At 48.6% G+C, this 14,188-nt stretch overlaps 1 protein-coding gene across 3 annotated transcripts in view; it reads left to right on the top strand.

The window, feature by feature from the left end:
• The window catches only part of GIGYF2 (GRB10 interacting GYF protein 2), a 1,663,629-nt gene that overhangs the window by 1,102,284 nt on the left and 547,157 nt on the right, over window positions 1-14,188 (top strand). For all 3 annotated transcript variants that reach the window (XM_085634698.1, XM_085634699.1, XM_085634697.1), the window contains exon 18: window positions 3,212-3,312. In XM_085634698.1, coding sequence (XP_085490824.1) covers window positions 3,212-3,312 — 101 coding nt within the window. The remainder of the gene's footprint in view (window positions 1-3,211; window positions 3,313-14,188) is intronic.

The raw sequence follows: 14,188 nt of genomic DNA, 5'->3' as shown, positions 1-14,188 counted from the left end.
CTTCCTCCCTCTCTTCCTCCCTCTCTTCCTCCCTCTCTTCCTCCCTCTCTTCCTCCCTCTCTTCCTCCCTCTCTTCCTCCCTCTCTCTCTCCGTCCCTCTCTCTCTCCGTCCCTATCTCTCTCCGTCCCTATCTCTCTCCGTCCCTATCTCTCTCCGTCCCTATCTCTCTCCGTCCCTATCTCTCTCCGTCCCTATCTCTCTCCGTCCCTATCTCTCTCCGTCCCTATCTCTCTCCGTCCCTATCTCTCTCCGTCCCTATCTCTCTCCGTCCCTATCTCTCTCCGTCCCTATCTCTCTCCGTCCCTATCTCTCTCCGTCCCTATCTCTCTCCGTCCCTATCTCTCTCCGTCCCTATCTCTCTCCGTCCCTATCTCTCTCCGTCCCTATCTCTCTCCGTCCCTATCTCTCTCCGTCCCTATCTCTCTCCGTCCCTATCTCTCTCCGTCCCTATCTCTCTCCGTCCCTATCTCTCTCCGTCCCTATCTCTCTCCGTCCCTATCTCTCTCCGTCCCTATCTCTCTCCGTCCCTATCTCTCTCCGTCCCTATCTCTCTCCGTCCCTATCTCTCTCCGTCCCTATCTCTCTCCGTCCCTATCTCTCTCCGTCCCTATCTCTCTCCGTCCCTATCTCTCTCCGTCCCTATCTCTCTCCGTCCCTATCTCTCTCCGTCCCTATCTCTCTCCGTCCCTATCTCTCTCCGTCCCTATCTCTCTCCGTCCCTATCTCTCTCCGTCCCTATCTCTCTCCGTCCCTATCTCTCTCCGTCCCTTTCTCTCTCCTTCCCTTTCTCTCTCCTTCCCTTTCTCTCCCTCCTTCCCTTCCTCTCTCCCTCCTTTCTCCCTCCCTCCTGCTCTCCCTCTCTCCCTCCCTCCCTCTTACTCCCTCCCTCCCTCCCTCCCTTCCTCTCTCCCTCCCTCTTACTCCCTCCCTCCCTTCCTCTCTCCCTCCCTCTTACTCCCTCCCTCTTACTCCCTCCCTCTTACTCCCTCCCTCTTACTCCCTCCCTCCCACTCCCTCCCTCCCTTCCTCTCTCCCGCCCTATATCCCTTTCTCCCCCCGACCCTTTCTCCCCCCGACCCTTTCTCCCCCCGACCCTTTCTCCCCCCGACCCTTTCTCCCCCCGACCCTTTCTCCCCCCGACCCTTTCTCCCCCCGACCCTTTCTCCCCCCGACCCTTTCTCCCCCCGACCCTTTCTCCCCCCGACCCTTTCTCCCCCCGACCCTTTCTCCCCCCGACCCTTTCTCCCCCCGACCCTTTCTCCCCCCGACCCTTTCTCCCCCCGACCCTTTCTCCCCCCGACCCTTTCTCCCCCCGACCCTTTCTCCCCCCGACCCTTTCTCCCCCCGACCCTTTCTCCCCCCGACCCTTTCTCCCCCCGACCCTTTCTCCCCCCGACCCTTTCTCCCCCCGACCCTTTCTCCCCCCGACCCTTTCTCCCCCCGACCCTTTCTCCCCCCGACCCTTTCTCCCCCCGACCCTTTCTCCCCCCGACCCTTTCTCCCCCCGACCCTTTCTCCCCCCGACCCTTTCTCCCCCCGACCCTTTCTCCCCCCGACCCTTTCTCCCCCCGACCCTTTCTCCCCCCGACCCTTTCTCCCCCCGACCCTTTCTCCCCCCGACCCTTTCTCCCCCCGACCCTTTCTCCCCCCGACCCTTTCTCCCCCGACCCTTTCTCTCTCCGACCCTTTCTCCCCCGACCCTTTCTCTCTCCGACCCTTTCTCTCTCCGACCCTTTCTCTCTCCGACCCTTTCTCTCTCCGACCCTTTCTCTCTCCGACCCTTTCTCTCTCCGACCCTTTCTCTCTCCGACCCTTTCTCTCTCCGACCCTTTCTCTCTCCGACCCTTTCTCTCTCCGACCCTTTCTCTCTCCGACCCTTTCTCTCCCCGACCCTTTCTCTCTCCATCCCGCTCTTCTTCCCTCTCTCCCTCACTTCCTCTCTTCCTCACTTCCTCTCTTCCTCTCTCGTTCCCTCCCTCCCTCGTTCCCTCCCTCCCTCGTTCCCTCCCTCCCTCGTTCCCTCCCTCCCTCGTTCCCTCCCTCCCTCGTTCCCTCCCTCCCTCGTTCCCTCCCTCTCTCCGTCCCTCCCTCTCTCCGTCCCTCCCTCTCTCCGTCCCTCCCTCTCTCCGTCCCTCCCTCTCTCCGTCCCTTCCTCTCTGTTTCTTCCTCACTCCGTCTCTCTCTCTCTCACTTCTAGCATTCAACTGCCTCGGATCTTGTGTTAAATATTTATAAGGTGAAAGCACGAACAAGTTGCGGTAAAGCTTGCCTTCTCCATTGATTGAGATATTATAAGAGGTTTCACCATGCCCTCTTCTCGTTTGTTTAAACTGCAGGTACTGAATGTATCAACAAGGTGTGGGATCCCTTTATGTCAAATTGCATCTCTTACCAAACTTCCAAACACTTCTGGCAAAACACTTATAAGGTCCCAGAGGCGAGACCTATTGGCTATGCCAATGCTTGTTCTGTTAGGAGCCCTTTAAGCTTCAAATGCAGCCATCCTTTTTTCAGAAGGTGGTACTGTTTTATTACCTTAACTAGAACACACTGTTGAGTTGATGGTAAGGATAATGCTAGCATCTGGGCATAATTAGGGCCCAGTACTTGTAGGGTTGAATGCCTAGTCAAGTCAAAATTCTACAAGAGGTATTTCCCCTAGTTGGTCATAGTGAAGAGTGTAAGGTCTCAAAAGCATGTCAATCTATATTGATGAAATGTTTTAATTTAATAAGTGGTGGTCATAAGTGCTGGAAAGGAGGTGCTTACATGTTCCTAATACTTTGTGTAAACTAGGCTATATCTCTCCACATTGCTCTCTTCCAAGACGATGATTGCTGTAGGAGTTTTGCAGCACCGGCAGAAGGTTTATGCTTCTCATATTACGTAGCGTTGACACTGCATATCTGAAATAAGTTCATACTGATGTGTTCTTGCAGAACTGCTCGGGCATTTTTGAGAGACATTTTAAACTTCTGGAGTCCTGTTGCACAGCCATAGCATTGTGTAAGGTATGCCCAAACCGCTGTAGTCTTGAGCACTAACTAAGCACTACATCTTATATTGCAGTCTCATTTGTCATGATAATCAACAGTCCCACTTTCGTTGAGCTACACATGTTTAGTGGGATGGAAGGAGATTTTGTTCCTCTGAATTTGTCTCCAAATGTGATCTTGCCTAAAGTGTTTCTCTTACGATCATGTGTTACAGAATCTCAGAGCAGAACTTGGTCCATCCAGTGACAAGAGCCATGCCTGTACCAGATACCAACTCTGCATGGGAGCTCCAAACTCCTGCCTTACAACCTACAGGTAATTCTACAAATGATTGGAACAATGCCAGTAATCCTTCCCCTTCACCAAGTGCACAATTTATATTTTCTGCTCTTGTCATTTGTGTGCATCCTTCAGCAGGTGCTTCCCAAATACAACTCTACTATAATGCAAATTATGTTATACTATGTGAGCAGCTCCCACAACTTCATCAAGGAATCTACCTTAATGTGATGTTTTACTAACACTTTTGCGATGGCTCTAGTGTGCTTAGAGTTCATGTGCCAATGTTCATTCTAAAACCGTGAGTATTCAGATGGACACCTACAGATTATTCACCTCTTTATTCTCTCCAGGTGCCAAATTAAATCACAAAACTTGCAATACCTCTTTTGCTCCAGTTGGCACCACACAACCGATTGATTCCAGGAACCAACACTGACACGGTGTGATGAACAACACAGTGTGCCATCTTGGCACAATAACGTCAGGTTTTTTTTCCGCAGCCCATGGTGTAGATCTGGAATTGCTCTATTGAATACGTTTTCCAACCGTTTTTTGCTCTGTTGAATTAGGATAGAAAGACTCCTCCAAAGGTGTCCGGTTTTAATTTGTGCCTTTTGTGGCCAGTAGATGCTGCTCTCAGGTCGCTCAAGATGTTCTTATGGTACCCGAGTTCTAAACACAACTCCATGCCATGAATATGGCCGAAGGCACCTTAACGGCTATCAAGGAGCTGGAGATTAAACTTTTTATGTGTTAGGACTGGACGAATAATGGAGTTAGTGTTCCAGGCCAAGGCCCTTATCCAGATATCTTCAACAGATACATTTTCAAAGTGGACCTCTTCCAGATGTAGAGAGAATACCCCCAAAAGTACACGGGCGAGGATCCTGCTATTCTCCTCATTCCCCGTTACTAAAAAAAAGAAATCTACCCAGTTTCGCTCCTTCTCAGGAAATGCGCCTCTCATCTGGAATGCCCTTCCGAGGGACCTTTGTTACAACCCCTTCTTACCATGGCTTCAAAAGAGAAATTAAAAGCCATCTCCTCAATACATACTGGAGTTTATGATCCTTTCAGAACTTGATATCATGTGACTCCTATTTCAGGTCATCTTTCTGCTAATCTGCAGGCCTTTTGTTTTCCTTCTGTGCTCTCAATGGTCTCCCATGTATTTTATGTTCTAACTATATTTCTATAATTTGTGTGCGTTCTGTTAATACTGGCTTTTGTTAGATTTAGTTAGGAGTGTTCCTCTGTCACACCGCCCTTATTTATTTATTTTTTTGTAAATGTTTGTAATCGTTTGATCACAAATTATTTTGCCTTTCTACTGATTCGATGCTGGATATTCCACGTCCTTGATTGTATTTTGCATGTATCTTTTTGTTCCATTGATATTTGCCTTACTCTTGCTCCTGTAAAGCGCTCTGATACCTCAGGGTCTAGCCAGCGCTATTTAAAACCTTTAAAATAAGTAAATCCTGTGGTAGATTTTACAGTGGGATGCTCCATTCCCTGTCTCTGCCTTCACATGGACATCGGAGCTGGACTTGTGGAGATCTAGGTAAGGTGCCTGTAATCTGCTTTCATTTTTCCCAGCCCCTGCTAATGACCTTTAGCAAGGCGAAGCTGGCCGTTGTCCAAAATAACTTCATTCCAGCTACCTTTCTTTCTTGATAGGGCACCAGCTTGCAGGCCGAATCCTGATACTAGTCAACCCCCACTGTGCCACCCCATGATACTGTTCAGTAATTGGCTAACCACTCCCTCTGACGTAGCCCTTGCCAGTTGCCTGTCTGACCAGCCTGCACCACTTTGAACTTATATTTTGAACCTCCCTAGCCACCAGACTGAATCTGGAAATTTTCCAGTAGCTCATACACACTGGCAGATTGTTTCCATCTGCCTCATAACAATGAAGTTCTCCCTCCGTATATGACTATACAGATCCCCATAGTTGTACCTCTGCTCCCGAGCCTTCCCTGCTGCTGACTGACCCCTTTTGGCCTCTGCTCAACATTGCACCTCAACACACTTGCACAAGTCCTATCTATTCTTCCTGGGACATCACAAGCTTCTCCTCCAAAGGTGCTGGTTCCGGACTCTGTTCTGACTCCTTCAATGGATCAAGAGCTGGCTTTGGTGAGAGTTCTCCACATGTTGCTTTTCAAAAATGCAGTCTCGGAGGAAGACACTCTCCGGCTTCACTGCCCAGATGCAAACCCATTTTTGTGGCGACTCAGATAGAACCTAGGGGTTTGATACAGGTTCCCCACAATGAGAAAAATGACGACTTGGTTCCCCTTTATTACAGTGATGCTGGCCCATATCTAGACTTTCCTGTTCTCAGTCTTTACTTTTTTGTGGTATTTAGTTGTGTTTTCTCAGTATATTCCAGACGACTTTAAATCAGTGTTTGATTTTATTTATTCAGCTTCCTCAAAATAGACAAAACAGTTTTTCGAGTGTATACAAAATCTGTTTTTTTGGCAACAATTTCTATAACGCAGATATTCAGTTTAAAGTAGTATTGCACTGACATGTGTTAGCTTCCCACCACTGTGTCTAACGTACTTATGGTAGATTGTGCTAAACATTGCAGTTGGTGTATTGCTCATATACTCGCATCCGCCCTCTCACGCCTCATTACCTGTCCTCCTCTCTCAGGACTCTGTCAGGTTTACAGGGCAAAAAAATTATTTAAAAAGTGTTGTAATTAAATGTGTTTTTAATAAACTCATTCCTGGACACAGTCAGGTAAATCGCCTATGGTTTAGTCAATATTAGGTCATTATAGGTGTAGTCAATCTGACCAGCAGCAAAGTACCTTGCAGAACTTCTAAAATTGTAATTTTTACCAGATTAATTTGAAGTCCTGTATTTTAAAACACCTGAAACTTGATGGTTTCTGTATGATTGGTTCTGCTTTTCTGCATTCTTTGCATGGCCATATGAAAGTAGTGCTTCTAATGTTGATTGACGATTCATAGCTGCCAAGTGTCCCCATGTCAACTATCACCCTTTAACTTCATCCTGACTTTTCAACCAACATCTCATTGTATTCTGGGACTTTAAAGTTTGCTGTTAACATTGTAAGCATGGGCTCAAAATCTCGCAAGAAAAGTGCAGTTGACTACAAAGCCATATGTAGCTGAACGTGTCGCACAAGACAGTGGGATGACTTGCAGCTATGTTTTGTTCTCATTTTGTTTTGGCATATTTGGATAGTTCTATCATGCTTTAACCATTCTCCCATGCTCATGGTAATATCATACTTTTTATAGGTACCTTTCACTACAACTGCCATTAAATGTTGAAATCCTGGAGTGTTTGGCAGATGACATACCATCAATTCTAACTTGTGAGCAAAGGGTCCTGATGTATCAAAGGGCTTTACCCATTCAGTGTCTGTGGGAAAATATAGATATTGTTTAAGGTTCCTATCAGTCAGCCATTTCACTAATCAGTGATGAATTGAACACTATCAAAGGTTCAGACATTATTTTATTTCTCCTAGCTTCCCTGCAGCATAAATGACAATTAGATCAGACCTGAAAACATGATTCTAAACTCTGCATGTTAATCCAATCACACAAAACTGGGAGAAACTAAAAGAAAAATTAGCAACATTTTAGTGACATCCCAAAAATACAAAATGCAAGCAGACTAATCGTAGACCAATTTTTCTTGCTGCTTCTCTGTATGATATTCTCATTATGTTGGCCCCTTCAGGAGAAAATCAAACTTAACACGTTCTCTCTGTCTGTGAATTGTATTTTGGTTTCTGGACATGCATATGTTTATCAATTATATATTTACATTGATAAGATCTGTTTCCTTTAGGTGGGGTTTTATCCGTAATTTGGTTTAAACCTAGAACAGGAAAGCGTGCCTAAATGTCAAGTTTCAAAAGGTTTGTGGCTTGAACACTAAACCTGAAACAGAATTCATTCATTTGGCCACATACTAAGAGATGTGCCTGTTCAGTGGTTGGTTGTAATGCACCTTCAGTGTTCAACTTGGAATTGCCCATGGTGGAGACAAAGGCAAACTTGTTGACTTGAAATTCTACAGATTGGGCCATCAACACCTGAACCCTTGCTTCAGTTTCATGGTGACCTGATTTAGACCCTCATAACGGTCTGGTCTATACCATGGCCTACTACACCGAAGAGCCACCCAATAGCTTAGCATCACATGCTATCCATGGTAGACCCATCATTTTTCATGCTGCAGCCGATTCCATAAAATCTTGTCATGCAGGTATTAATGAGCAAGTGGAACCCTAATGTCCTTATTTTACTGCTCTTCCAGACAAGCAATCAAAAATAGACAAGATTTGGAGAAGGGATTGTACCACGCAGATTGTATTGCCCTTAACTGGCTTGCTCTGTAGTTTTGTTTGTCTAACACTGCTTTGTGGGCAGTACACCTATGGCCACTAGGACAGATCAAGTAAAGACGATAGAGAGGCAATGGTAAAAGTAATAAGGTTCTTGTTCACATAAGGTACGTTTCAAGCAATTGACGTATACACATTTTTGAGTATTTATTGAGTTATTGATTGGAGTTTGAGGAATATTTCAGCCTCAGAAAAGTTAAAGTATGCAAGGTTTCAGCCAACAGGTGTTCTTGCCACTTAGGTGGTGCGCAGGCATGGGGCTCTCTCAAGGCTGTATTGATTAAATGGTCAGAAATCAATGTATAATTGACCAATGATATGCAAAATACAAAAATGTGAAAAAAATAAGCCGCAGACATAAGTATGGAAGGGGAATAAAAGGAAGAACAAAATTACCAAACATGTTAACAATTTGATAACAAAGGTCAATTTGCAAGGTTATTATTAGAGATTTAAGTATCAAGTAGTCCCAGCTACAAATCTGTGCAATATAATAAAAATACTACATGTAATCTATTTAAGTGTGAAAAGCAAATGGTGCTCAACATATAGAAAAGAAGTATATTACAGGAGTGTTAGATTTTTGTCCGTGAATGGGCTAGAGCCCGTAGGAGTAGACTTTGCTGAGAAAACAAGACCTTCTAACCAGTAATTATATAGACTGTAAGCTGGTCATAGCACTTGAGATAGATTGCATAGTAGTACAAAGTGTAGACCATAAGTCCTGAAAGGAGGGACACCCATTAATTAAATTAGTTATTCAAGGGAAGGGTTATTCCTATTTGAATTGGTTAAACAAACCATTATTGAGGAAGGGATTATGGGCAACCCAACAGTGAGCTAGAGTGGTTAGAATATTAGACCAAGTGCTTACCTAGTAATTGATAATACTGTGGTCTGTACTTTTGAAATGTATCCACATTGAGCTTTGGGTGAATCGGGAAACCGCTATTAAGTCTGTCCGAGATCATGTAAAAACAGGGGTTATTGCATTGGGACTCCTTCTGATGATGAATAATCTGCAGGTAGATGTATCTGGACGAAGTAAAAGATGAATACGCTCTATTACTATATATCAGATGGAGAATCCTAGCCACAGATTCCCTACCTTCGAATTAACCCCAGGCGTAAGACTGGATCCAGAATAATTATTGTGAGCAATACCCTTGCGTACCTTAGAGAGCGATGTTGGCTTAGTTTGGCCCAAAAGTGAAGTTTGCGGTGCCTATAAAGGCGCCACTTAAGCACTCTGACATCAATTGTTTTCTTTCCGCACCAGTTAGCTCAGATCTAGGAAGAGCAAGCTTTAGTCATGTTTTGACTACGCTTTTTTTGACGTTTTGTTGAAGTCTGGCAGAAATGTCATCTAAGAAGGCCGGCTTCAAGCCCTATGGCACTTGCCTCTGGTGCCTTGAAAAAGAACATGACCCAGAGGCCTGTCCCGACTGCCATCTCATGTATCTGAAGGCCTTGAGGGATCGATTGCTCAAGTTTCTGGTGGCTCAACGAGCCACACTAGATTTCACAGTCTAGTCGAAAGTCCGGGGATTGGTCGCAGAGTCAGAGGTTGTAGTCGCATTCCTAGTCATTGAGCCATTCGGGTAAGTCTTGGTTCCACAAAAAGAAAAAAGGGGCAGTGTGCTTCGACTTCACCTCATCCGTCAGTTGACGGGGCGTCACTCATGTCCTGGCTCCGTAGTTGAGCCAGTACTGGGGCCAGCTCCGTGCTTCCCTGTGTTTCCAGTAGCTGGAGTGAACCCTGCTCAGCTTCAAAAGTTTTATGAGACCATGCATTTCATATTTGAGCGTCTCCTTTTCTATGGTGCACCTTCAGGGCCGTTGGGAGTTCGGGAGGGGTGTGAGAAGTGCCATCTTTCTTGCATGGTATGCCCCCACTTTTTTCTGAATTGCTGATGTACTTTGACTGAGTATGCCCTGGGCTCCTGCCAATCAGGTGACCAGGGCCTGTGTTCCTTCCCTAAAACTGTATTGAAACCAAAACCCAATTGGCATCTCTGGCCACATGTCAACCCGTGGTAAATGGTACCCTAGGTACCCAGGGCGCTGTGACCAGAGAAGGCCTTTAAGGGCTGCAGAACCTATTGTGCCACTCTTAGAGGGCCTGTACCCTGACACACACACACTGCCTTTGCAGGCTGAGTGTTTTGGTGCTGAACAAAACAGAGAGTCGACATGGTACCCATCCCTGTGTGCCATGCCCACAAACACACTGCCCTGGCATACCTCAGTCACCCCTCTAACCGGGTACAATATGCCAGTGGTGAGGGTACAGGTGCATGAGCCCTGTACCCCTACAGTACCCAGGTCCATTCCTGGGCACTGTAAGAGCAGTGCTGCCATTAAGAGTATATGGTGCTGGGAGGTTGCCATTACGAACTCCACTGCACCATAATGGCTACACTGAAGACTGAGAAGTTTGGTATCAAACATCTCAGCACATTAAACCCACACTGATGCCAGTGTGGGATTTAATGTAAAATGCATGACAAACTAACCCACAACCCGTGTCCTGACTGAGAGGCTGCCTAGGCTGCCACCCAGCAGACAGGTTGCTGGCCCCCTGGGTAGAGAGCCATCCGCTCTCGTGGGCCTGCAACAATGCACATCCTGGGACGAGGTGCCAAGCCTCCTCCCCCAGCATGGGCAGGGGATGCTTCAAAGGCATGCCGCCTTTGTGAGCCTCCCCAGACCACTTGCTGTACTCAGCAACTGGTCCCCACCGGTTCTGGCCCCCACTCTGCCGGAAAGACTGGCAGGAAAACCCAGGTAAGGAAAGGGGGTGTGCCAGCCTCTTCCAATCCCACCCCTCAGGTGGGGGAGGCGAGGTGAAGCACATCGGGCTGTCGCCATTTTGAGGATGGGAAGCTCTACCCAATCAGGACTAGGCTCCTGCTCCCTCCCGCTGGAGAGTGGCAGGATAGGGGGTGTACTCACCCCAGGAAAGGGCCCCATTAGTCCCTGACCGACCCCTACCTGGAACGCCCCTAAATTTAGTATTTAGGGACACCCTGAACCTTCCTTCCTCAGATCCTGATTCCGAAACAAGAAGAAGAAGAAAGAAGACCTGCCGTGCAGCTGCTAACTGCTAACAAGAGGACGACACCAACTGACTTGGCCCCAGCCCTACAGGCCTGTCGACCCTCGAACCTGCTCCTGCAAAATCCTGGCGTCTCCTGTCGCCAGCAACCTCGAAAACCCCGAAGGACCTGACTGCCTTGCTCATCCACACACTGGGACTCCCATGAGCAGTGGTTCTGCTCAAACAGCAACAACCCCTGGTGCCAGCCAGGAACCGCGAATCCAGCACAACTCTGCACCTGCCGAGCCCGGCCTGTGCCTGAGTGAACAAAGACCACAAGGACGTCCCCCCGGCGACTGTGACCAAGAATCCAGCACCCAAGGACCCTCCTCAACGCTCCTGACGACGCCTGCAGCCTCAATACCAGGGACCCCTCCAACCGCTACCAGCAGAGGGTAAGATTTCCCGACACCAAAAGACACCCTGTGGCCCCCTGTGCCCACCTCCTGGGTGCCTACCTAACCTACAGCTTCCCAACTTGCCTCTCGAAGTGGTGGTCGCACCTGAAGAATCTCCGTCCCCGAGCTTGCAGCCTTTGTTCGTCACGCAGCTTTCCCATTGAAATCCATTGAGCGCCCGACGGCTCATAAGCACCCTGCACCCAGCCGTCCGAGTGCCCCTGGAAGTGCAGCATCTGTTCTATTCTACTTCCCCACTTGCCCTGTGTAAGTGACCAGGAGCCCAGCTCCCACAGCCCCATGGCCTGCCTGCTAGCAGCCACCAACCAAAGGCCCCCTGCCCGCCATAGGCTAACATTGGGCCTACTCTCTCTGCACCCGGCTGCCCCTGAGGGTGTAACAACTGTACCTACCTGACCCTGAGAGACCCTTGAGTCTGCCAGTCGAGTACTTGCCCGAAAGCCGATAACTCACATTTTCTCCATAGGGTAATATTGACTGGTTTTCACTTGGAAATTCTTCTAAGTGTCGAGTTTTAAACCTTTGAAATATTCACTAAAAATCACCCGATCAACGAAAACGAAATTACTCACCTGTTACCAGGAGAGATCCCAGTGCTGGAACTTGGTGCCCAGCACTGACCCTGAAAAGTAATTACAACTGCGATTTTCCGATAACCAAACTTTCCTCCATAGGATAACATTGCCTGGTTTTTGCCAGAAATTCTTCTGTCGATTTTTGAAACATACAAATATTCCTTAAAAATCGCCTGTGTAACAAAAACGATTTCTTTCAACTATTTACAGGAGATGCACCAGGGCTGAATCCAGGATCCAGCCCTGAGTAAGAAAAACCTATGCAAAGTAATTGATATTGCATTTACTTAAAGATTCCCATTGAGCTCAATGTTATAATTGTGTTTAACTTGTGTTGCCTATTGCAACACTGTAACTATTGCATTTAAAAGTCTATTGCTTATTGAAAGTATTCAACTAGAGCATCTCATTCTGAGAAAGTATTTTGATACCTACTTGTGGTTCTAAAATAAAACAACTATATATTTTTATGTTCGAGGCATGTGGGCTGCTGAATTCATATCTGTGCATAGATCGCCGCCTAGTGTTGGGTCCGGATGTTTGCACGTTGTTGTCCTGGAAGAGTCTTCGAAGTATCCTTGGATAGGTGACTCCTCCCATGGACTACAGTGCGCATGGGCATCCTCTCCATCCTCAGATTGTTTTTTTCCGCCATTGGGTTCGGATGTGCTATCTTAGCTCAAGTTAGGAAAAACTTTTGTCGAGGCCACAAGGCCTTTAGTTCGCGTCGGTACTGTTTATCGATCGGGTTTCGATACTTTTTGTTCGTTTACTAACTTTCAGCACCGACTTTGTTCGCATTTGCCTGTCCATCGACTCTACTTCGACGATGGAATCCAGGACGCCATTCAAAAGGTGTCCGGTATGCAATGCGAAGTACCCACACATCGACGTCCATCCGGTGTGCAACAAATGCCTTTCGCCGGACCACGACGAATCGACATGTATGGCCTGTGCCCGGTTCCGTTCAAAGAAGACTCTGCGGAATCGTCGAGCGGCGAGGCTCGAAGCGCAGCACGCGGCACCGGCCCCAGCTGACATCTTCGACGAGGCTGACGACGTCGAAGAAGTAGAAGTCTTACCCTCCAGTCCCGTTTCCGAACACGAACACGAACCCGGATCGGACGAGGCCGACGAGTCACTCTTCCACAGAGGTGAAGACGACACCGAGGTAGGAGACGACGAGGAGGCCTTAGGAGCCGAAGAGAGTAGCTCCGATGATGAACAAGGCCTACCTGTTCAGACCGAAATTTCACCAGCGCCACAGACTATGGCTCCGGTCGAGGGATCGCCTTCGGGCCTTACCCGAGACCTATCACGCAGTCCTTCGGCCCCGCCCTCGGGCCCGGCCTCGGACGTTCAGCGGCAGCCATTACCGCTTAAGCCAGCTGGTTTCCCTTCCACGAAACCGAAACCGAAAGCTGCTCAGGTTCCTACGAAACCGAAACTGAAAGTGGCGCTAGTCGGATCGAGGCCTTCAACACCTTCGACGCCAGCGCACCGGGTCGGCACCGACCGCACCAAGAGAGACTTCGGTGCCGAACTCGAGACGGGCGACATGGGAGTCGACAAACGGAAGAAGGTCATCGGCGCCGACAAACCTGCCCGGTTACCGGCGTCGACGCCACCGACACCGAGGGCCGTCCCGCCTGCTACGCCTCGCAGCACTCCCTCGACGACACCAAAACCTCACGTGTCGAAGACGTCGACGGTGATCTCCGCACCTCGACTCGATGCGCCACGGGCGCAGAAGATATCTGCAGCCGCCTCGACGACCCTGGCGGGGGCCACGACCTCTAAGGCGCCCCGAGTACGGCCTGGCGCGATGCCAGGCTGCAGATCCAAGGACGCCCTCCAGGACCCGTCGGGTTCCGGTTCGGCTCCGGCGGTTTCGTCGGTGCCGACCAGCATTACCTTCGGCTTGCCTCCACCCACAATCCCGAAGGCGTTTCAACTCAGGACACAGGTCACCAAAACTGCGGTTACACCTGTCGAGCCGTCTCCGTCACACGTCATCGACGCCGACACTGGCAGGATGATTCTCCACGGCCGAAGGATAACTTCGGAACCGCCATTGGAGCCTTTCAGGATCCCGCTAAAGAGGAAGCTGCCTGTGGACTCAGAACCTCTCCTGTATGAACCCTTCTATTCACCCTACCAGGATCCACACCGGGCCTCCCCCACACGCTCCGACACGGATGCGTTGGGGGACTACTTGGATGAACAAGTCCCCTACCATGTGGACACGGACCCTGATGACCAGCAGGACCCTGACCAAACTTGGGGCGACCCTGCAGACCCCAGTGCACCTCTTGATGCACAGGACACACAACTATATGGGCCAAAAACATCACCCACAGAGGATACTGCGGCGTTCAACGCTCTGATTGAACGTGCGGCAAACAACCATGAT

This window comes from Triturus cristatus, chromosome 11, assembly GCF_964204655.1.
Source record: "Triturus cristatus chromosome 11, aTriCri1.1, whole genome shotgun sequence".
In the NCBI taxonomy this organism is placed as follows: domain Eukaryota; kingdom Metazoa; phylum Chordata; class Amphibia; order Caudata; family Salamandridae; genus Triturus; species Triturus cristatus.
Note: the sequence above shows the minus strand (reverse complement) of the source record. Positions and strands in the feature narration are given on the sequence as shown.